The 22928-nt window shown below is 44.2% G+C and overlaps 1 protein-coding gene across 3 annotated transcripts in view; it reads left to right on the top strand.

Moving 5' to 3' along the window:
* ITGB4 (integrin subunit beta 4) overlaps positions 1–22928 on the top strand; it is a 147141-nt gene that overhangs the window by 113504 nt on the left and 10709 nt on the right. The window contains exons 23-35 of one of the 3 annotated variants that reach the window (XM_068263278.1): positions 466–489; positions 2180–2328; positions 3973–4152; positions 5439–5587; positions 6862–7069; positions 7916–8064; positions 9003–9183; positions 9267–9404; positions 12322–12504; positions 12890–13021; positions 13277–13474; positions 18553–18723; positions 20080–20229. In XM_068263278.1, the coding sequence (XP_068119379.1) occupies positions 466–489; positions 2180–2328; positions 3973–4152; positions 5439–5587; positions 6862–7069; positions 7916–8064; positions 9003–9183; positions 9267–9404; positions 12322–12504; positions 12890–13021; positions 13277–13474; positions 18553–18723; positions 20080–20229 (2012 nt within the window). The remainder of the gene's footprint in view (positions 1–465; positions 490–2179; positions 2329–3972; positions 4153–5438; positions 5588–6861; positions 7070–7915; positions 8065–9002; positions 9184–9266; positions 9405–12321; positions 12505–12889; positions 13022–13276; positions 13475–18552; positions 18724–20079; positions 20230–22928) is intronic. The other 2 variants (XM_068263276.1, XM_068263277.1) reach the window with 2 other exon arrangements.

Below are 22928 nucleotides of genomic sequence, written 5' to 3'. Positions count from 1 at the left end.
CATTATCTGATATGACGCATTACTGCTCTCTGATATGACGCATTATCTGATATGACGCATTACTGCTCTCTGATATGACACATTACTGCTCTCTGATATGACGCATTATCTGATATGACACATTACTGCTCTCTGATATGACACATTACTGCTATCTGATATGACGCATTACTGCTATCTGATGTGACGCATTACTGCTATCTGATATGACGCATTACTGCTATCTGATATGACGCATTACAGCTCTCTGATATGACGCATTACAGCTCTCTGATATGACGCATTACTGCTCTCTGATATGACGCATTACTGCTCTCTGATATGACGCATTACTGCTCTCTGATATGACACATTACTGCTCTCTGATATGACGCATTATCTGATATGACGCATTAGTGCTCTCTGATATGACGCATTATCTGATATGATGCATGACATGACAGTCTCCTTGCTTCTTTCCTGCAGGTTGCAGTCCAATGCAGGCAAAAGGTAAGAGTTTCCATGCAATCCTTTGTGTTGTAAAGGAGAATGTGCTTTCTTTCAGGAAACGCAAAGGACCTGATTTACTGAGGCATTCCGAATAGGGATAATTAATGAGATGAAAATAATTTGGTGTAGGATTATGTACATTTTGTATGCAAATTTATGCAGTTTGAAAGATGACTAATTGAATTCCACCTTGACGGGATTAGGTTGATCCATATTCATGCTGCGTTCAGTTCACCAATCTCCCAGCATCCCTGACCATGCTTTGATTCAACCTATCATAGGCGACATCTGAACTGCTCGTTTATCGTTTGTCTGCCACCCACGACTTCCATTTGGGTGCAATTTCAATGCAATTTCAATGCAGCCGAATGGCAGCAGTTGTAACACCATGCGTGTCAGAGCTTGACATGCGGTGGTATGTGTTGCGTCTGAGCATGGCAACCGCTGTGCTCTGATGCAGCTGCATAGTGGGACTGCCTGTCTGGCACCCGTCTGCCAAAGCACCAGCAAGCGCCCGGCCGGTGGACGGGAGTGTCTGACGGGCGGTGAATTCACTGCCTGTCAGATGCTTGGGGAAAAGAGGCCTAAGGGTGGCAAATCCTTTATTATTAGTATTATTATCATTTATAAAACACCAACATTTTCTGCAGCGCTGTACAGAGTATATAAAGTCTTGCCACTCAACTGTCCCTCAAAGGAGCTCACAATCTAATCCCCACCATAGTCTTGTGTCCATCATAGTCTGCATACTCTGTGCAAATAGTGCCCTGGCTGTTGCTATCCACTATGCCACTGTGCTGCCTCACCAGTTCCTCAGTTTATTCCCAGTACCCCACAGTGCCGGGACAAGGTCCTCCAGCAGCCAAATCACCACAAAGACACCACAGTGCGCCCCTCCATCCCTCCCACCCCAGCAGTCACACACTGATTGCTATTACACTAAGAGGCCCCTCCTCCATCCCTCCCACCCCAGCCATCACACACTGATTGCTATTACACTAAGAGGCGCCTCACGGCCCCCAACACCTTAATATCTAGTTATCTGGCTTGCAGTCACTGCCATGTATCCCCTTTTCTTATCTTTCTCTGCTTCATACAAAATAGGAGAATGGTAGCTGAGTGAGTTGTGCGCCCCCTCCTACACTGCGCCCTGAGGCTGGAGCCTCTCTTGCCTCTGCCTCAGCCCCGCCCTGTGCCCCCTCCTACACTGTGCCCTGAGGCTGGAGCCTCTCTCGCTTCTGCCCAGCCCTGCGCCCCCTCCAACACTGCGCCCTGAGGCTGGAGCCTCTCTCATCTCTGCCTCGGCCCAGCCCTGTGCCCCCTCCTACACTGCGCCCTGAGGCTGGAGCCTCTCTCGCCTCTGCCCAGCCCTGCGCCCCCTCTTACTCTGCGCCCTGAGGCTGGAGCCTCTCTCACCTCTGCCCAGCCCTGTGCCCCCTCCTACACTGCGCCCTGAGGCTGGAGCCTCTCTCACCTCTGCCTCGGCCCCGCCCTGCGCCACCTCATACACTGCGCCCTGAGTATAGAGCCTCTCTCGCCTCTGCCTCGGCCCGGCCCTGGTACCCTGCTGGTAATGCTTGTAGATTTCTAGAGATGTCTTAGAAATTCAGGCCCAAAGCCTAAGCAGTTTTTTTTACATGAGCTTACATTGCTGCTTAATAATACTGACTGTTCATGCGCTTGTGTTCAGACAAGACCACACAATTGCAGACACTGTACTGATGGCTCCAAGGGAGGCTGAACCCGAAATTGTGAAGGTCACTGAGAAGCACGTGACACAAGAGGCTTTCCAAGACTTGAAAGTGACCCCCGGCTATTACACGGTGACATCTGACAGAGGTGAAGTCGGCTGTCCTCTAATGGCAGCACAAATATTAACGTGAACAGTTTACGTTTGCATGAATTATGATATAAGACCAGATTTCTGAAACAAGACGTATTCCGTGTTAAAATATGAACACTTTGCTCTCCCTCAAGTTATCAGGTCAGTAAAGTAAGTTAGGCAGGCCAAGATTTACCTCACAGGAGCCTATAAGCACAGATGTCCTGGCACCCTAGACTCCGCCCTCCATGCATCCAGGCCTGGATTTACATCACAGGAGCCTATAGGCACAGATCTCCTGGCACCCTAGACTCCGCCCTCCATGCATGCAGGCCCGGATTTACCTCACAGAAGCCTATAGGCACAGATGTCCTGGCACCCTAGACTCCGCCCTCCATGCATCCAGGCCTGGATTTACATCACAGGAGCCTATAGGCACAGATCTCCTGGCACCCTAGACTCCACCCTCCATGCATGCAGGCCCGGATTTACATCACAGGAGCCTATAGGCACAGATGTCCTGGCACCCTAGACTCCACCCTCCATGCATGCAGGCCCGGATTTACATCACAGGAGCCTATAGGCACAGATGTCCTGGCACCCTAGACTCCACCCTCCATGCATGCAGGCCCGGATTTACATCACAGGAGCCTATAGGCACAGATGTCCTGGCACCCTAGACTCCGCCCTCCATGCATGCAGGCCTGGATTTACATCACAGGAGCCTATAGGCACAGATGTCTTGGCACACTAGACTCCGCCCTCCATGCATGCAGGCCTGGATTTACCTCACAGGAGCCTATAGGCACAGATCTCCTGGCACCCTAGACTCCGCCCTCCATGAGCGTACAAACCCCTATCGAAACCGTACCGCCAGTGTGCTGGCTGTCCTGGTTACTTCTCCCTTACTTCCCTTGCCCGTCATGGGTAGCTACAGATGCCCCTTAATATTAGGTAGCTGGAGGAAGCCTCAGTATTAAGTTGCATAGGGAAGGAGAGAGGAAGGCACTCGAGGAGCAGAGGGAGCCGTCTTTCTCTCATCAGGCGCCTGTAGGCGAGTGCCTACAGTGCCTTACGGTAAATCCGGCCCTAAAGACAGGGGAATGTGTTTGCTCTGGTGAATATTGCTGTGGATATTGAGTTGACCATCTCCAGTCACTTTTGTATTTAGGTAATAGTATTTTTACAAGTCCAGCTCTGCTCAGCATATATTATTATGATGTACTTAGTGTATAAAGTGCTGACATCTCCCTCCGCCCATTACAGAGTAGGTAGTCACATTACTAACTGTCCCTCAGAGGAGCTCACATTCTAATGCCATCCAAAGTCAGTCCTAGTCTTAGGTTCTTATCAAAGTCTAAAAGGCCAGTTTTTGGAGGGAACCAATTGACCTGTATGTAGATTTTTGGGAACAAAGTGTGCTCAGTGGAAACTCCCAGAAAAATGGGGGGAACAGACCAAACTCCATGCAGACAGTGTCGTGTTGCAGATTTGAACCGTTCACCCTGATGCTGCATGGCGAGAGTGTTACTCACATTGCTACCTTACTGCCCACCATATCTCTTGTTTCATAAATCTAGGTGTAGTTCATTATGTGTAAGCGAAATGTGTTATTTAATGCCAGGATGTTGACCTTTGCTATTTGCCTGCACTTGTGACAGATGCTCACGGGCTGGTGGAATTCCAGGAAGGGGTGGAAATGGTGGATGTCCGTGTCCCTCTGTTCATCAGACCCGAGGATGATGATGAGAAGCAGCTATTAGTGGAGGCGCTTGAGGTTCCTACAGGAATTGCTCGCCTGGGGCGTAAACATGTAAACATTACCATCATTAAGGAGCAAGGTAAGAACAGGGGAGTGGTTTACTAATATAATGTATTGTAAATTGGCAAAAGAAGTTATACAGGTAGTCCCCGACTTACGAACGCTTGACTTACAAACGACCCGCCGATACGAACGGCATGGATTCTGTGTTTCTATGGGAACAAGGCAAAAACTTTTTTTTTTTTCAAATTGGACTTGCCGTTTTTGAGAAAATCGATTAAAAGAAAATCAAAGAAAAATGGGTTTTAAACTTGTATAAACAGGTACAAAGGGCAGAGGTGACACAGAGGGGGAAACTGGAGGTACAGGGGACAGCAGGGACACAGAGGGGGACACTGAGGGTGCAGAGGAGGTACAGGGACAGAGGTGACACAGAGGGGGACACTGGAGGCACAGGGGGGCACAGAGGAGGTACAGAGGGCAGAGGTGACACAGGGGGGGACACTAGAGGCACAGGGGGCACAGAGGAGGTACAGGGGACAGAGGTGACACAGAGGGGGGCACAGAGGAGGACACTGGAGGCACAGGGGGGCACAGAGGAGGTACAGGGGACAGAGATGACACAGAGGGGGACACTGGAGGTACAGGGGGCACAGAGGAGGTACAGGGGACAGAGATAGCACAGTGTTCCGACTTAACAGATTCAGGTTAAGAATGAACCTACAGTCCTTATCTCGTTTGTTAAACGGGGACTACCTGTATATGCAGAGTTAGAATATAGGTAATAGGTTCGCTTTCTATTGATGGGATAACCAGCCACACGTGAAGTCCTGCTTTCCACTCTGACTACAGCGGCGCCTCATGTGACCCAGCAACACGTAACAGGTCACATGAAGCACCGCTGTAGCCATGGATACATAACACTGGATGGGCGAATGGAGATCCCATCATTGGAACGCTGAGCACCTGCGAGTGAAGCGACGCCGCACATCTAGGGAGGGAGAGACATGAAGTGTGAGGAGGGGTTCATTTGGGGATGGGAAATGCCTACTGGTGCACTCTAATTGTTGCCGCCCAGAAGCACATGATTCCCATTGCTTCATGGAAGAACCGCCCCTGCTTATGACGCAGCAAATGACGGACATCGATAAAAACTTGAGTCTCTGACTCTTTATGCATTGATCAATAAAGGCTTTGTTTATTGCTGTCTCTGGTCCTGTTGGATAGAACAGAAAGTGACAGGGACTTCTTCCAGATGATAACACAGATAGCAATAAAGATGCAGAAGAGAATCCTAGAGTTGGGGATGAAGTGATATTCCACAGCAATGTTCTCTGACTTCATAACGATTCCTCTGTGTTCCAGCTAAGAGCATTGTGACCTTTGTGAAGCCAGCGTTCACCTACAGCCGCCAAGAACAGATAGCCCGCGTGCCTATATCTCGCGAGATTCTCCAGAATGGCAAAACGCAAGTCACCTACCGCTCAAAGGATCTGACCGCCCGCGAGGGCAAGGTACGTGCTGTGATAGAACGCAGAACTTTTGTGTGAATCGTGCTTAACGCAAATTCTGAAAGCAGTCATTTTTACGTATTGACTTTAAAATTAACTTTACAAATGTAAAAAACCCTGGTGGAGGTGCTCTTGATATATACTGTGCAATAGCTATAACTTATAATAAAGAGGTAATGTGCCTTACCTCTTAGGAAGAACAAACCAAATCTATTGGAAACATGTTTATTCGTTGAAGCACACAAGGACAATGCATTTCATAGGTACTGCCCCACTTCCTCAGGTCAATAGAATGCCTAAAAACATATAACCATTGCCATGGAATATGTTGGTTCTGTATAAATCAATCATAATACCGTAATACATTTTCTGACACTCAATATTTTTTAACATTTCTGTATAAGTTTTCCCACCCAATGTAAATCATCAATCGAGAGTTCACACAGTAAAATGTCTTTTATTTATTTATTTATTTTACAAAATTATAGCAACCACATAAAACAATTGCATATTCATAGTCCTATCCAATGTATTATGCTTTTCCAATCAACGATTCCTATTGATTGATTATATCTTACGCATGATGCTAGCCAGATAGTGTGGCACATCTACTGTACTGGCACACTGACAGGACTGTCAAATATCTGATCCATATCTGCTTAAAATGATTACCAACTACTAAGAAACGTTTTTTCAACATGTACAATTTCCAACAATTGGCATATTCTGAAATCAATTTAGTCAGTGTTTGCTCATTGTAAAATCTCACCCTGATTTACATTCTGAAATGTGTCACTGGTGGTGACATCTTTAGTCCTGCCAGGTGATCTGTGCGGAATATTCGTAACTGAGAGTTCTTTGCATGGTCACAGACAGCAAACTGTCAGGACCATGGTCATGACATCACACCGTGGGAGGGGTTTCACCACAATATCAGCCATACAGATGCCCCTGCTGATCTATTCGAGAAACGGTAAAGATTTCATGGAGGGCAGGGGGTATCAGCTACTGATTGAGATCATTGAAGTTTAATCCTTGGTTATAGTCCCTTTGAAGTGTCAGATGGTCACAACTGACCTTATCTTTCCACCTTTAAAACATTTTGTATCCTTTCAAAGGTATCTGCTGCACAAATTGTAAACATTCTTTCTGGTCAGCTCTTCAATTCAGGAGACTAGTAAATACTGATATACTGTATTGTACAAGTCTGCCTATATAGCTTGTACAGAACAGGTGCACTTTACCCACTGTGTATACATACATCTCCTGTGTTTCAGGATTATGGATTCACAGAAGGAGATCTCACATTCCAAGGAGATGACACCCTCTCAGAGATCACCGTTCCTTTACTCGGCCGCTCAGAAATGGATACTTTGCTGGGAAATCGCCAAGTCAAGCAATTCCTGCTGGAGCTTAGCAATCCGAAGTATGGCGCCAAGATCGGCAAATACCCACAATGCACCATCACTATCGATGACAGTGGAGGTGAGCTGTAAAACCATTCTAGATATGCTTGTTAAACAACGGCAAAAACGGCTATGTTGGTAACATTAACCTGTTAACAGTCACAAACAAGTTATCTCATTTTAAGTTAATGCACAGCTTTTGTTTTGAGCCTGCAGAACTCGTTGCGCTGTAAATTCTTGGCTTGCTTTGATCTCTCTCTCTAAGCAGAAAATATAGAAACTGTAAGCAGAAGTCTTCTGTTATTGTTTCACACAGCCCCCTACTGACAAGAGGCTATAAATACACATTACAGCAGCACTAATTAGAAGCTAGGAAATCTAAGAAAGAAGAAATAAAATAAATTGCTAAAATAAGTTGGCCTGGAGCATTTGCAAGCCTCTAAATAATTTTTTTCCCCTTTGTTAGCTCAGTGCAAACACCCACTAAATACACATCATAACATAAAACCTCTACATATAAGTCCTTCTTATTATCCAGTCTTATCATATAGCAAAAAAACTGATTTCCAATCAGGCAGTGAAGCATACAGTAGTTGGGACATATGCTTCACCCACCACCAGGGCACCCATCGGGGAACAAACTCACCAGGTGAGTTTGTAAATGTAATAGGAAAAGTGAACTAGGTCTTTACTTTAAAATAATGTTATTTTAAATACATATAAAACAAATCTCAATGATATTATGTTATATAAAAGCAACATTTTTTAAGCACTCTTAAAAAATCTCTTTGTGTAATCATGTGCACGTTTACTAGAGAAGGCCTAATACTTCATGTCTTCAAACCACATAGATACATAGTTGTTGTAGATTAGTACATAGAGAGTGTTGGTAATGTATAATATTAAAGATACTTCCAATTGACAGATGTCCAGCAGAAGGTGGCCCCAGTCCAGGCCCTCCAGTCTCCCCGCGGGACCATGGCAGCTCCTCAAAACTTCACAGCCCAGGCGGTCAGTGCAAGGAAAATTCTGCTTAACTGGATGCCCCCGCCTGGAAAACCTTCTGGATACAAGGTGAGAATATCTGTCATCTACACCTTTACAATGATCATGCTATATGAAAGCCCTACAACTGAGGGCACGGAGAGAAAAGAGCTTTCTGCTCTCTGCACAATCTATCTCAAGTTTTGCAGGGGGGGGGGCAGTGATATCTAGTTACGCCCAGAGCCAGGACAAGGTCCTCCAGCACCCAAGGCTGAGACTCCAAAGTGCACCCCTCCATCCCTCTCACCCCAGCCGTCACACTCTGATTGCTATTACACTAAGAGGCCCCTCCCCCATCCCTCCCATCCCAGCCGTCACACACTGATTGCTATTACACTAAGAGGCTCCTCCATCCCTCCCACCCCAGCCGTCACACACTGATTGCTATTACACTAAGAGGCCCCTCCCCCATCCCTCCCACCCCAGCCGTCACACACTGATTGCTATTACACTAAGAGGCCCCTCCTCCATCCCTCCCACCCCAGCCGTCACACACTGATTGCTATTACACTGAGGCCCCTCCCCATCCCTCCCACCCCAGCCGTCACACACTGATTGCTATTACACTAAGAGGCACCTCCTCCATCCCTCCCACCCCAGCCGTCACACACTGATTGCTATTAGACTAAGAGACACCCCAGGGCCCCCAACACCTTAATCTCTAGTTATCTGGCTTGTAGTCACTTCCATGGATCTCCTTTTCTTATTTCTTTCTGCTTCAAGCACAATTAGGAATGACAGCTGAATGAATTCTGCGCCCCCTCCTACACTGCGCCCTGAGGCTGGAGCCTCTCCAGCCTATGCCTCGGCCCGGCCCTGGTTACGCCCCTGCAACAACTGATTCAAGAAAAGAAGTTTCTTTCAATACAATCTATATTTTTAGATCAACCGATGTCAAAACTGACCATCAGCACGGATTATATTAGCTTTTTATAAAACTGAAATGTATGCTGATGTTTTTTGCCCAGGTGCGGTACTGGATCGATGGAGACTCGGAATCAGACGCCACTGTTATAGACACGAAAGTACCCAAAGCTGAACTAGTCAACCTTTACCCGTACTGTGACTATGAAATGCGAGTGTGTGCCTACAACACACAAGAGGAGGGGCCTTACTCTGATGTGGTGACATGCCGGACACTGGAGGATGGTAAGTATTACTGAAAAAGAACGCAAAGCAAGGCACTCTGCCGGTGATTTCAGCTAATGCCCCACCTACTTTTCTCTCCATAGTTCCTAGTGAGCCAGGTCGATTGGCTTTCAATGTCATTTCCAACACCGTGACACAGCTTAGCTGGGCAGAGCCTGCAGAGACCAATGGCAATATTACAGCCTACGAAGTTAACTATGGCAAGGTCAATGAGGACAATCGTAAGTATATGTTGGCTTTTCATCTACCTGGTGCCTTAACAGATCAGTATTAAAAGAAATACCTTAAAGAGACTCTGTAACAAAATGTTCAGCCTTATTTCTTCTATCCTATAAGTTCCTATACCTGTTCTAATGTGGTCTGGCTTACTGCAGCCTTTTCTAGTCTCTGTAATATATCTAATCTTCTTTTCTTTGTCAAGCTTTGTCCACTCAGAGAGGAATGCACGGCCTCTGCTGTGATAGGGAGAAGTTAGGCAGGCTCTGTGTGTGTGCTTTGTTTATTAGTCACAGACAGGGTCTCTGCTCTTAATTTCAGCTTGTCTGAGGGGGAAGGGAGCTGCCTGTCACATGCTGAGAAACTGTGGGAATTCCTGACTGAAGTGCAGATAATTCACTATGTAATAAAAACGTGTAGTATACTGTACCATTATATACAGTGGCTTGCAAAAGTATTCCACATTTTGTCACATTACTGCCACAAACATGAATCAATTTTATTGGAATTCCACGTGAAAGACCAATACAAAGTGGTGTACACGTGAGAAGTGGAACGAAAATCATTCATGATTCCAAACATTTTTTACAAATCAATAACTGCAAAGTAGGGTGTGCGTAATTATTCAGCCCCCTTTGGTCTGAGTGCAGTCAGTTGCCCATAGACATTGCCTGATGAGTGCTAATGACTAAATAGAGTGCACCTGTGTGTAATCTAATGTTGGTACAAATACAGCTGCTCTGTGATGGCCTCAGAGGTTGTCTAAGAGAATCTTGGGAGAAACAACACCATGAAGTCCAAAGAACACACCAGACAGGTCAGGGATAAAGTTATTGAGAAATTTAAAGCAGGCTTAGGCTACAAAAAGATTTCCAAAGCCTTGAACATCCCACGGAGCACTGTTCAATCGATCATTCAGAAATGGAAGGAGTATGGCACAACTGTAAACCTACCAAGACAAGGCTGTCCTCCTAAACTCACAGGCCGAACAAGGAGAGCGCTGATCAGAAATGCAGTCAAGAGGCCCATGGTGACTCTGGACGAGCTGCAGAGATCTACAGCTCAGGTGGGGGAATCTGTCCATAGGACAACTATTAGTCATGCACTGTACAAAGTTTGCCTTTATGGAAGAGTGGCAAGAAGAAAGGCATTGTTAACAGAAAGCATAAGAAGTCCCGCTTGCAGTTTGCCACAAGCCATGTGGGAGACACAGCAACCATGTGGAAGAAGGTGCTCTGGTCAGATGAGACCAAAATGGAACTTTTTGGCCAAAATGCAAAACACTATGTGTGGCGGAAAAATAACACTGCACATCACTCTGAACACACCATCCCTACTGTCAAATATGGTGGTGGCAGCATCATGCTCGGGGGGTGCTTCTCTTCAGCAGGGACAGGGAAGCTGGTCAGATTTGATGAGAAGATGGATGGAGCCAAATACAGGGCAAACTTGGAAGAAAACCTCTTGGAGACTGCAAAAGACTTGAGACTGGGGCGGAGGTTCACCTTCCAGGAGGACAACGACCCTAAACATAAAGCCAGGGCAACAATGGAATGGTTTAAAACAAAACATATCTATGTGTTAGAATGGCCCAGTCAAAGTCCAGATCTAAATCCAATCGAGAATCTGTGGCAAGATCTGAAAACTGCTGTTCACAAACGCTGTCCATCTAATCTGACTGAGCTGGAGCTGTTTTGCAAAGAAGAATGGGCAAGGATTTCAGTCTCTACATGTGCAAAGCTGGTAGAGACATACCCTAAAAGACTGGCAGCTGTAATTGCAGCAAAAGGTGGTTCTACAAAGTATTGACTCAGGGGGCTGAATAATTACGCACCCCCCACTTTGCAGTTATTGATTTGTAAAAAATTTTTGGAATCATGTATGATTTTCGTTCCACTTCTCATGTGTACACCACTTTGTATTGGTCTTTCATGTGGAATTCCAATAAAATTGATTTATGTTTGTGGCAGTAATGTGACAAAATGAGGAAAACTTCAAGGGGGCCGAATACTTTTGCAAGCCACTGTATATATATATATATATATATATATATATATATATATATATATATATATATATACATACACACATACATCATTTCTTAGTTAGCAGCCATGTTTTTTGTTTGTAATCACTGCCTAAAACTGGCAATTAAAAGACAGGATCGAGGCGGAAACAGGAAAGAGGGATCCAGGAGATCAGTGACTCGATTGGTATGTTTTTTTATTGTACAAATCGGACAGTACAGATTCTCTTTAAAGAAGAATCTTAGGGAAAAGGGGAAAAATCAATACATTGCGAAGTGAGAAGGTAAAAATAGAAGAGAGACCAAAAAATTATTGATATTTTCCATAGAATTTGTTTGTGTTGTTTGAGCCACAATTAGCCTTACTACTACATTTTTACTGCTGGCAGACAAAAAAAAACAACATACAGCACCAACTGCTATTATCTATAGCCACTCCCCCTAACATTGCAAAAAGGTTGATTTTCTATAGATATACATTTGCACAGAGGGAGATACTGGTTGCTTGGCAGTTGGAAACAGCCATTATTTCCCACAATGCAACAAGGCTCACACACAGGAAACAGTTTGGACTTAGGTCCTGACATCACACTGTGGGAGGGGTTTTACCACAATATCAGTCATACAGACCCCCTGATCTATTTGAGAAAAAGAAAATATTTCTCATGGGAAAGGGGGTATTGGCTACTAATTGGGATAAAGTTCAGTTCTTGGTTACAGTTCCTCCTTAAATATATAACTGATTATGTACAGTACAAAGATGCATTCATGAATACTATTCTTTGTGTCTATAAAACAATGAGGTATTAATATGGTAATAAAATAACTAAAAAATATCACATAGTAGACGTTCATGTGTAGCATTTCTAATCATACTTTGATGGTGTGTCTGGCAGAACCTATTGGACCCATGAAGAAGGTTCTAATTAATGATCCAAAGAAGAGAATGGTACTGATTGAGAATCTGCGGGAGGCTCAACCTTATCGGTACACGGTGAAAGCCTGTAACGGAGTGGGCTGGGGACCAGAGAGAGAAGCTACCATGAACCTTGCAACTCAACCAACACGACCCATGTCCAGTGAGTAACACCAAGTGATGATACTGTTAGTAGTATCTTATAGAAGAAACAGATCAACCATACGATCTTAGGACTGGCAACAAACAATCTAATGAAAATGGTGGTCTTTTTGTCAATCATCTCATAACATTTGGTTCCAAAATGGCTTGTGCAGTAGATGCACTGATGTAAAGCTTGGCAAAATAGCTTTTCCCCCTTAGGTTCATACAAAGGACAAGAGAATGAGATTTTATCACCTGTTTAGAAAGGGATTCTTCACAGTAAGAGGGGTTATAAAGTATAAAGAGGGGTTATAAAGTATAATATCTTACCACAAAAAGTTATGTGAAACAATTTTGTGGTGATTGCTACTGTACAATGACCTCCTGCTGTTGATTACTTACAGTTCCCATTATACCGGACGTTCCTATTATTGATGCGGAGGGCGGGGAAGAATATGACAGCTACCTGATGTACAGTACAGATGTGCTGCGATCGCCAGTGGGCAGCAAGAGACCCAGTGTGTCTGACGAATCAGGTAAGTAGCTCCTCCTCCCTTTCCAGGCACACCTAGTCTAATGGGAAAGGGGGTAAGGTGTACACAGTCCAGACCTGCCTGCTGCTGACGGTGTCTCAGAAAGACCAAACAACAGGTTTCATGTTGTGTAGTGCAGTCTTAGTCTGCCGGCTGTTAGCACCACACTGTCCCCCCCGAGATTACAGTTTATATTTCCCGCTCCTCACTTCTCCATGACTTTATGCCCCACCATCTAAGTCACCCTATCCCTTGAAGGCCAGCGCTTGAGATACGTCCCCCTCCTGGGCTCAGGACTGGACCTACGTCGGATTACGTGGAAACCTTCTGTTGAGGTCATCCCGCGCCTGTCAGTGAGCAGCACCATGTCCACAGATACAGAGAGTCTCCAGGAGCAGACGGACAGCGGCGGATCACTGGTGAGGAGAGGGACCATGCGAGCGCCGCCGCCTGAAGGTGACAAGATGGTGGGGGTGTCAGGTATTGTATATACTCCTCCCTTCCCTCAACCTGCTCCCATCAGTGTACAGTGCTAACAGCCTGCAGTTGCATGATTGTCTTGTTTGCACTGATAAGTATGGTGACTTGATTAACGGAAAATGGGACTATCGGCTGTTCTGAAAACACTTTCCTGCCTATTCTGCCCTCTTATTCTTTGTATATACATATAAGCCTATGCTGCATGAAGAAAATATATCAAGGATTATTTGGGTGAGTCATTCCGGGCGTGCAGTGTACACTGAGTGGTCCTGGTTACTAAGGATCATCTGGCTGAAGACTGGAGACCAGCAGTGATCCATAAATGGCAATAGTTTGCAATCTTCAGATGAATATTTCTGCAAAAGTTCTCATTTATCCAGTCATATACCCAAGTAAACAAGCAGGTAGCCTCAGCTAGGCACTTGTTTTCTGTTGTAGGAATCATTTAATAATCACATGCCGCACAGTGACATATCCAGTTCTGATGTATGAAGGAGATTCTTAGCCATTTTATAAGTACAGGTTATCTACATACTTTAAAGAGAACCCGAGGTGGGTTTGAAGAATATTATCTGCATACAGAGGCTGGATCTGCCTATACAGCCCAGCCTCTGTTGCTATCCCAAACCCCCCTAAGGTCCCCCTGCACTCTGCAATCCCTCATAAATCACAGCCACGCTGCTGACAAACAGCTTGTCAGAACTGGCTGTGTTTATCTCTATAGTGTCAGTCTGCTTCTCTCCCCGCCTCCTGCAGAACTCCAGTCCCCGCCTGCATCCCTTCCCTCCCTGCTGATTGGAGGGAAGGGACGGGGGCAGGGACCGGAGCTATGCAGGAGGCGGGGGAGCAACTGAGACTGACACTACAGATGTAAACACAGCCTCACAGCACGGCTGTGATTTATGAGGGATTGCAGAGTGCAGGGGGGGACCTTAGTGGGGTTTGGGATAGCAACAGAGGTTGGGCTGTATAGGCAGATCCAGCCTCTGTTTGCAGATAACATTCTTTAAACACACCTCGGGTTCTCTTTAACTCTTGTAATATATACTGAAGAACTGAAGGGATCATTCATCTAATAAAGTGGAATTACGCTTTAAAGGATACCCGAAGTGACATGATGAGATAGACGTGTATGTACAGTGCCTAGCACACAAATAACTAGGCTGTGTTCCTTTTTTTCTTTCTCTGCCTGAAAGAGTTAAACATCAGTGTGCAAGTGACAGTTTCTGCCCGGGTCGGACTGAGTCAGACCATAGCATAACACTCACTAATAAGTAATTACAGCCATAAAACACTTTCCTGTCAGTAAATGGCTTCTGGGAGCAGAAAAGAGATAAAAGGGTCAATAATTCATAGATTTTAGCTCTGGCATATTTCAATAAATGTGTCATTGAACAGAGACAATGAAACAGTAAAAACTGTGGGATATCTATAAAAGGTCATTTTTAGGAGAAGGAGGATAGATACAATTGTTTTTTCACATCAGGATCATTTATTGTGCTGGAGAAAATCCTATCCTTTTCACTTAGTAAACCAGGACCAGCCTGTGTCATGTGAGGAAGAAAACTCTAATGAATAGAATAATGCATTATATTTCATATGTTTCATTTTACACTTTTATTATATGGTATACATTATTTAGAAGTGCTCCAGACAAACAGCTAAATACGAAGCTGAAATACAGTAACAAGGCATTGCTAGGTCTGCCTAAAGATGGCCACACACGATACAATAAAATTATCTGATTTTACGGCAATTCGATAAAAACAATTGGACTTCCCGAAAAACAGCTTTTTTTCTTTCATTCGAGCAAGAAATCGGATTTCCCGTTTTCATTCAATATAAGTCGATTGGGAGTGGCAGATTTTTCTAATCCATTTTTATGAAAATTGTATGATGCAGGGTAGATTATCAGTTTCCTTATACATAATCCCAAGCAATTTCCTCTGAGTTTTCAATCATATTTTTCCATAATTGGGGAAACATTTTAAGCACGGATGGTACATTGGTCAGATTTTTTTAAATGTTACAATCAATCAGAAAATTGATAGTAAACTTTGAATTGAAAATAAATGTAAAAAATTGTATTGTGTGTGACCACCTTTAAAGGGACTCCGAGCACCTCTCATGGGCGTGCCTTTAAGACTCCGACCAGTACTGCAAAGTACTTAGAGATGCATACCATTCTGCAGCTTGTGCTCTCCTCTTTCATTTGATGCCTGAATCGCCGTTCTACACCAAATAGTTTTCGTTCGATTTCAATTTAAAAATCGTGGCTGCCATCTTGGCTATGTCATAACTTCCGGGTCACCCCTGTCTTCTCTGTTAGAGAAGTGCATCACTGAATGAAGCAGGAAGAGGAAGTGACACGCATGGCCATTGCAAGAGGCTCCTCCAGAGGGGTCATAGCACGACTTTGTTGGAAGTCGTCTGGGTTAAAGGCATGCCCATGAGAGGTGCTCGGAGTCCCTATAAGCTTTCTTAGCATCTTGGCCAAAACCCCAACCGAAGGCTGGTCAATGCGCCACAGCAGCACAATGACAACTCACCAGTTTGCCTCTGTAATTAGTCACATACTTTTAGACTGGCAGTATTAGGCAGTACCTGATTGGCTCACAGCAGAGCCCGCCCCTCCCAGGGCCTAAGTGTAGTGTTTCACCTACACTTTAATAGATCAGTAATTAGAGATTAATATGAAAATTATCAACGGAGAGAGGGATGAACACACTGCTGAAGCTCATATGAAAAAATGTATTTTTGTCATGCAGTATAACATAACCTGTTGCCTGATATAATATGGTGGTTGATCATGTCTGTTTGCTTGCAACGTAATATAAATTTGATATATTATACCTTTATTACAAATAAGAAGATGCCTGTTATTATACGTCATATTAAATCACAACCAAAGGATCAGTATATATATATATAGCAGATTTGTGATATGCATGTGTGCAACATACAACCATGTTCGCAAACAGTATTTACATTTGCCGCTTTAACTGCTAAAAAATCCCTGGTAAAATGTATACACGATTATTCTATCAGAAGCCACAGAAATCTCTTTAGGCTTAGAGATAGAAAAAGGTCAATAGTATTTGTATGTATTTTAATTTAAAGACACTTAATAGGCTGCCACTGAGCAAAAACAACAAAACATTCAATCTACTTTGTAAATGTTTAATTATTAAGTAAAACCATAGGATATCTAACTTACCTAACCATAACCTCCCTCGCTGATGCCTAACCCAATCACACCAGCTGGCGTCCTGTTGAAAGGGACATTCGATAAAATAGCGGACGGCAGTGGCGTAGCAATAGGGGTTGCAGAGGTAGCGACCGCATCGGGGCCCTTGGGCCAGAGGGGCCCCGAACGGCCCTCCCTCAACTACAGTATTAGCTCTCTATTGGTCCTGTGCTCATAATAATCACTTCTATAGATACTTTGAATAGTAGTAATCCTTAACAAACTGTTTCCCATCCCCTTCTTGTACCTTTGACACTGTAGTTGCCCTTGGCAGGTTTTGATGCACCGTATCAATTGTTACGTATAGAGTGCTAGGGGGGCCCCATTGTAAAACTTGCATCGGGGCCCGCTGCTCCTTAGCTACGCCACTGGCGGACGGCCCCAGAAGCCTGCTATTTTATTGGGTGCCCTTTTCAACTGTTCCGCTGTATAGACATTCAGAATGAGGAACTCGGCAGAGATGGGATCAAGTGAAGGAAAGCTTTGTTCAGGCGACTGTCAAATAGTCTGTTCTGCTTCTCTGGGCAGGACTTGCCCCACAGATGGAAGAACTATGACCTAAAGGCTCGTACACACGCCGTACTAAAGGCAACAACGGGTCCGTCGTCACTTCCGCTGGGTGGGGAAGCAGGGGAATTAGCAGGACTTGCCCCACAGATGTAAGAACTGAGACCTAATAATAGCAACTGGCCAATAACATAAGGGGAATCCGCCTGAATGGGAACATAGGCAGAAAGACCATCACATCACACATCACACCTAACCGCTCCGTCCAAAATACATAAACAAATGCATAAAATGTGTCTCTGGAGTTGAGCTCTAAGAGCCCTGATTGGATCAGAACAAATACCTATTCAATGGTCATACACTACAGGCTTACCTTAAAGCGGAACTGTAAAAACATTTTAAGCACAGTGTTTCACTTACCTGGGGCTTCCCCAAGCCCCCAGCAGCCGCCCTGTCCTACGCTGGTCCTGCCCGAGCCGCCGTTCGCCCGCCGCCAGCAAGTTTTGGTTTCGCCGCCGGGACACTGCGCCTGCGCGGCTCTGGCCACGCGTATCCTTTCTTTGCGTTCCCCGCTATTGCAGAGGGGAACGCGAAGAAAGGATGTGCTTGGCAGGGCTGCGCTGGCCTCTCAACTTACAAGTCGAGGTACGGGATGGAGCGACAGCGGGAGAACGGCAGTTCGGGCAGGACCGGCACGGGACAGGACAGCTGCTGGGGGCTTGGGGAAGCCCCAGGTCATTGAAACACTGTGCTTAAAATGTTTTTACAGTTCCGCTTTAAACCAACATAAATATAAAACAAGGAGATGTTATAGCAAACCTGAAGCAAAAATAAACTTCTGTGATAATGAATTGTATGTGTAGTACAGCTAAGAAATAGAACATTAGCAGCACAGATATGAGTCTCATATTGTTTCCAGTACAGGGAGAGTTAAGAAACTTCACTTATCTATGCAGAAGAGCTTCTCTGAGGTATTCCACCCACTTGGCCGACTACAGTCCTATTTTCTGAAGCACTTAAACAAACAAGAAAAATAGACAGCTTGAAATAATTTTTAAGTACAGAAAAGTTCAAAGGCCAAAGGGTCTCTCTTCTTAGCTCTGCTCTGTTTTATAGTTTAAAATACAGAGTGTTGTTTCTAAACTGCAAATATGACATGTCTACTAATGTTCTAGTCATTATCTGTACTACACATACAATTTATTATAGCATAAGTTTTTTTTTAATTTCCACTTCAGGTTTGCTTTAAGAGGAACCTCCTTTACCGTAATATGATGACAATGTTTCTGTGTGATTTTAGAACAATTGCTGAATGGCCGCATGGACTTCAGTTTCCCCGGGTCCAGCAGCAGCAGTCTGTCCCGCTCAGTCACCACCACCGGTTACCAGCCGCTCAACCCTAATGTGCAGCAGGAGTCATACAGGTTTGGCAGCACCAGTTCCCAGCACACGACTCTCATTTCCGGACATGGTAAGTGATGGAACAGGTTGCTGGAATGTGGATTTTCTCTTTGCCTTGTTCTTCACACTATTTCAACTTCTGTTGTACATACAGCCGTATTGTATTTCTATACTCACCCATTCTTCAAACTATGTCCATCGAAGTTGTGAAAACCTGGTGAATTCCAGTGTATAACACACAAGTAGTTACTGTATTTTTAACCTTGGTGCATCCATGGTCAAGGGGCATCTTGTGGATTATGCCTCCTTTGTATCGCTTGTGTCTCCCTGTGTCTTCCTGTGTCTCTCATGTGTCCGTCTCTGTCCTCCGTGTGTCCTCCTCTATGCCCCTTTGTGTCCCCCTGAGTCCTCAGTTTGTCCCCATGTCCTCCTCTGCATGGGCACAATACAGGGAGTCCCCGACATTGCGGCGCTTTGAAGGTTGGTATTGGAAGGCGTTCACAAGTCAGGAACTCCCTGCATTTGGCCTATAAGACGCAGTGACTTTTTTACACCGCTTTTGGGGGAGAAAAGTGAGTCTTATAGTCCAAAAAATACAGTAGTTCATATTTTTTTCTTACTAAAAAACATTCTAATGATGTTCAGTATAGTATAGCACTATGTAGCAAACACATGGCAACTGCTTTCTCTAATGATCGATAAAACACTAAAAGTGATATCTAGGAAAGCAAGAGCTAAATACATGAGAAGTACAGCTGTGTATAGATGTATTAGGACTAGATCAAATGAGGTGCTTTAAAAAAAAAATGAATCTAAAAATGTAATTGAAAAAAAAAATGAACCAGACATTTCAAAATCCTGAGGTGATCAGTCTAGAGTATGGATGGTCAATGAGATTTTGATTTCAATTTTGATAGGCCAATGATTGTCTCCATATTGCTTTCACTTCAGTTATCCTTTTAAAGGGGCTTGGCTGCTTGTCTTGCATCCATAGCTGTAATGACTAGGTCATTTTCCAGGGATTTTATCTTATTGCCATCTGGGGAACGGAAGGTATTTCATTACCATTTAGGGCTAATTGGCCAAACCTTTGTAAAAGTTTCTCACCTTCCAGTGAATGAACTGAGCTATGTGGGGCTAGAGGCTGTACCATATTTTCTGGTGGAACTTGATGGACATGTGACTTTTTTTTTTTTTCAACAAAACTCTTTAACTTTGAATTTTATATTTATATGAGGTTTTTTTTTAACTTAATTTTATGCAATATAATATAATGCAGAATGAATTCCCTGACATATTTCCAGTACTTTGCTTGGGTGTTTTATTTGTCTCACTGATCTTCTCAACCCTTTTTCCTTCTGCTGTTTCTGGACCTTCCATTCTTCCTCCAATCACCTGCTCTCTCTTTTCCCCGCCCATCCTACAGGGTGGGCTGGTGGAGGGTTCTTGCCTCCAATACAGGAGGACCGTGAGAGACACCCCGCTCGGGCGATGGTGAAGGGTTACTATGCCAACCACACAAGCCGGGACTCAATAATCATGGCTGACAGTCCTAGATGGCCACCTATGGTGATAGGTACCATGGAAACATATTACCCTCATGCTGAATGGTCATCGCTTTCCATGGACGCTTATTCCCATTCTGATTGTTGAACTCTTGATTTGTGAAACTCAACCAACCTGAAAAAGATTGTGGTGATTGCTGCAATAAAGCTAGGTTTCATTGTAAAAGACGACCAATACCGTAACAATAACAACTAACTATACCAGGCCTTGGAAGCTGGGCTTTTATAAATTACACTCCACAGAATATGGAACAGCATCAGCTGCAGGGAGTATCTGTGACTGTGCATTACTCAATACAGCTGAGCTCCAAGACCCTCCAGGGCCCATTCATGCAATACTTGGCAACTGACAGCTCCACGTAAGACAGGAACGCTCTCTTGTCTTTTACTGATGCATGTACAGAGGTAGCAGGTGCAGCCCATTGTTTTGGATGTGTCTCCTTTTTCAAGCTATTAAAATGAACCAAGCAACATTTTTAGCACCCAGGCATCTCAATAGCACATTTAATATGCATACCAACGATGTGGCTCATCAATAATAAAAAAAAAAACTTCAATTTTACATTTAAAAGTTTAGCAGAGGGTTTTATTAGCCTACTTCCAAGGCCTGCCTGACCACAGGCGTTTCAGGCAGACAAGGACTGATGTAATTATTGTACTGCACACATTAGAAGAGAGCAAACAAAAAAGCTGGGTAGATTGGACACTGTGCTTCAAAGAGTTTACAGAAGTCACAGATGCTATCTTCACACCTTCCCCAGGATAAATAATGGGCAGCTAGAAGGGGAGGGGGGAACATGGCAGCTCCTTTAGCTTTTGGAAACCAGGAAAAAAAAGTGGTGATTGGTTCCTTTCAAACTGCCTCTATCTGTATGATATTCTAAGACTTAGCTAAAGTATGTTATCCAAAGGATTTACATTACCGGCCATTACTTACTTGTGCAGATTTTTCCACTCTTTCTTTTCTTGGTGATGGTGACCCTGCCAATAGGACAGGAAATGAGTTGGACCCCAAACCTGCCACAGGTTCAAACGCTTCACCACTCTGTGGAAAACAATAAAAATAATTGCCTGAAGACCCACTTCAATCGCTGCTCAATATCAAGCAGTCATCTTTGAAAACGATTAGTCTCTTTCTAACATTGTGCTCTCTGGACTACCTGCCCTACAGAGCACCTGATTGGTGGGCTGGCAGTCTGAGACATGAGTGCTTCAAGTGGACCTGAACTCAGAACTTCCTCTCTAATCTAAATGATAAGTAACAGCATAATAACATTTAAAGAAAAAATGTCTTTGTTACAGCTGATACAAATCCTGCAATAAATCTGCAGTGTGTCTACTTCCTGCTTTCAAGGAAGCAAACATTGGGTTAACATTCTGTATTTACCAATTAGCTGCTCTGCCGAGGCAGAACGATGAGAGGTCAAATTTACACTTGTGATTAGTCACAGATGAGAGGGAATTAGACAGGTTAAACTCTCTAAATACATACAGGGTGCATTTATCTCAGTTTTCCTTCTGTCCTGTGCAAGAGTTCAGGTCCGGCTTTGATATGTACGGATGTGGGGGTTGTTTACTTTATTGTCCCACCTAAATCTGCACAATCTCTGCTACAATGTACGGAGAGACTAATAATCAATTACTTTCTAATAGTATTGAAATGAAAAGCAATATGAAACCTATAATATACGATGCTAATTATTGCTTAGTGGTCACACAATCTTGTTCAGGTTTTGCTGTGCGCCTTGCATGAGATGCTTTCACTTGCGGTACTTTTATCGGCTGTACAGCAATCCTCTCTGATAGCGAATGAGATAACACGGCTTCTGGCTGAATAAACCCGCCCACATTCATGTCATGCACACCCGAACCCCCTCATTTCACAGCCAGAGAACTGAATCATCGCTGGTATCTCTGGGGCAAGAGGGGTTAATTCTGCACCGCCATAACTTGCCATCACACAATCAGGACTCCGCCATGCACTGCGCCTTGTGTGTCTGCTGAGCACCTGTCCTGTCAAGTCACAGCTTCCCACGTGTTCAAAGCTCAGCGTTCCAGATCAATTGTGTTGCCTGTATGTCATTTTCTATGTAAAGTAAAGCAGATAAAGCTTAAAGAGAAACTCCGACCAAGAATTGAACTTTCTCCCAATCAGTAGCTGATACCCCCTTTTACATGAGAAATATAATGCTTTTCATAAACAGACCATCAGGGGGCGCTGTATGACTGATATTGTGGTGAAACCCCTCCCACAAAGAAATTCTGAGTACATACTCTTGGCAGTTTCCTCTCTGTGAACCTTGATGCATTGTGGGAAATAGCTGTTTATAGATGTTTCCAACTGCCAAAAAAGAATGCAGCAGCTACATCACCTGCCAACAGTAAAAATGTCACCATGTGATAAATGTCCGAATGTAAATCAGGGATTGAAAAGATTTTACAATGGGCAAACACTGACTAAATCATTTATACATAAATATTGTAAAAATTAAGCACTTTTTTTATTACATTATTTTCTCTGGAGTTCCTCTTTAAGTCCAGCCTAAGCCTTTTTGTTGGTTTTGGATAAAATGAGAAATAGTCCTTACGCACTACGAGTGCTGCACTGCAAACTTGCACTGCTCATAACTCACGTTGTGAACCTGACAGCGCAGAGTGGACGCCTTGCTGTAGATGGCTTCATTCCTACTGTCTCCACTGCTGCCTTTAA

Source organism: Hyperolius riggenbachi, chromosome 12, assembly GCF_040937935.1.
Source record: "Hyperolius riggenbachi isolate aHypRig1 chromosome 12, aHypRig1.pri, whole genome shotgun sequence".
Taxonomy (NCBI): domain Eukaryota; kingdom Metazoa; phylum Chordata; class Amphibia; order Anura; family Hyperoliidae; genus Hyperolius; species Hyperolius riggenbachi.
This window is presented reverse-complemented; position numbering and strand designations above follow the sequence as displayed.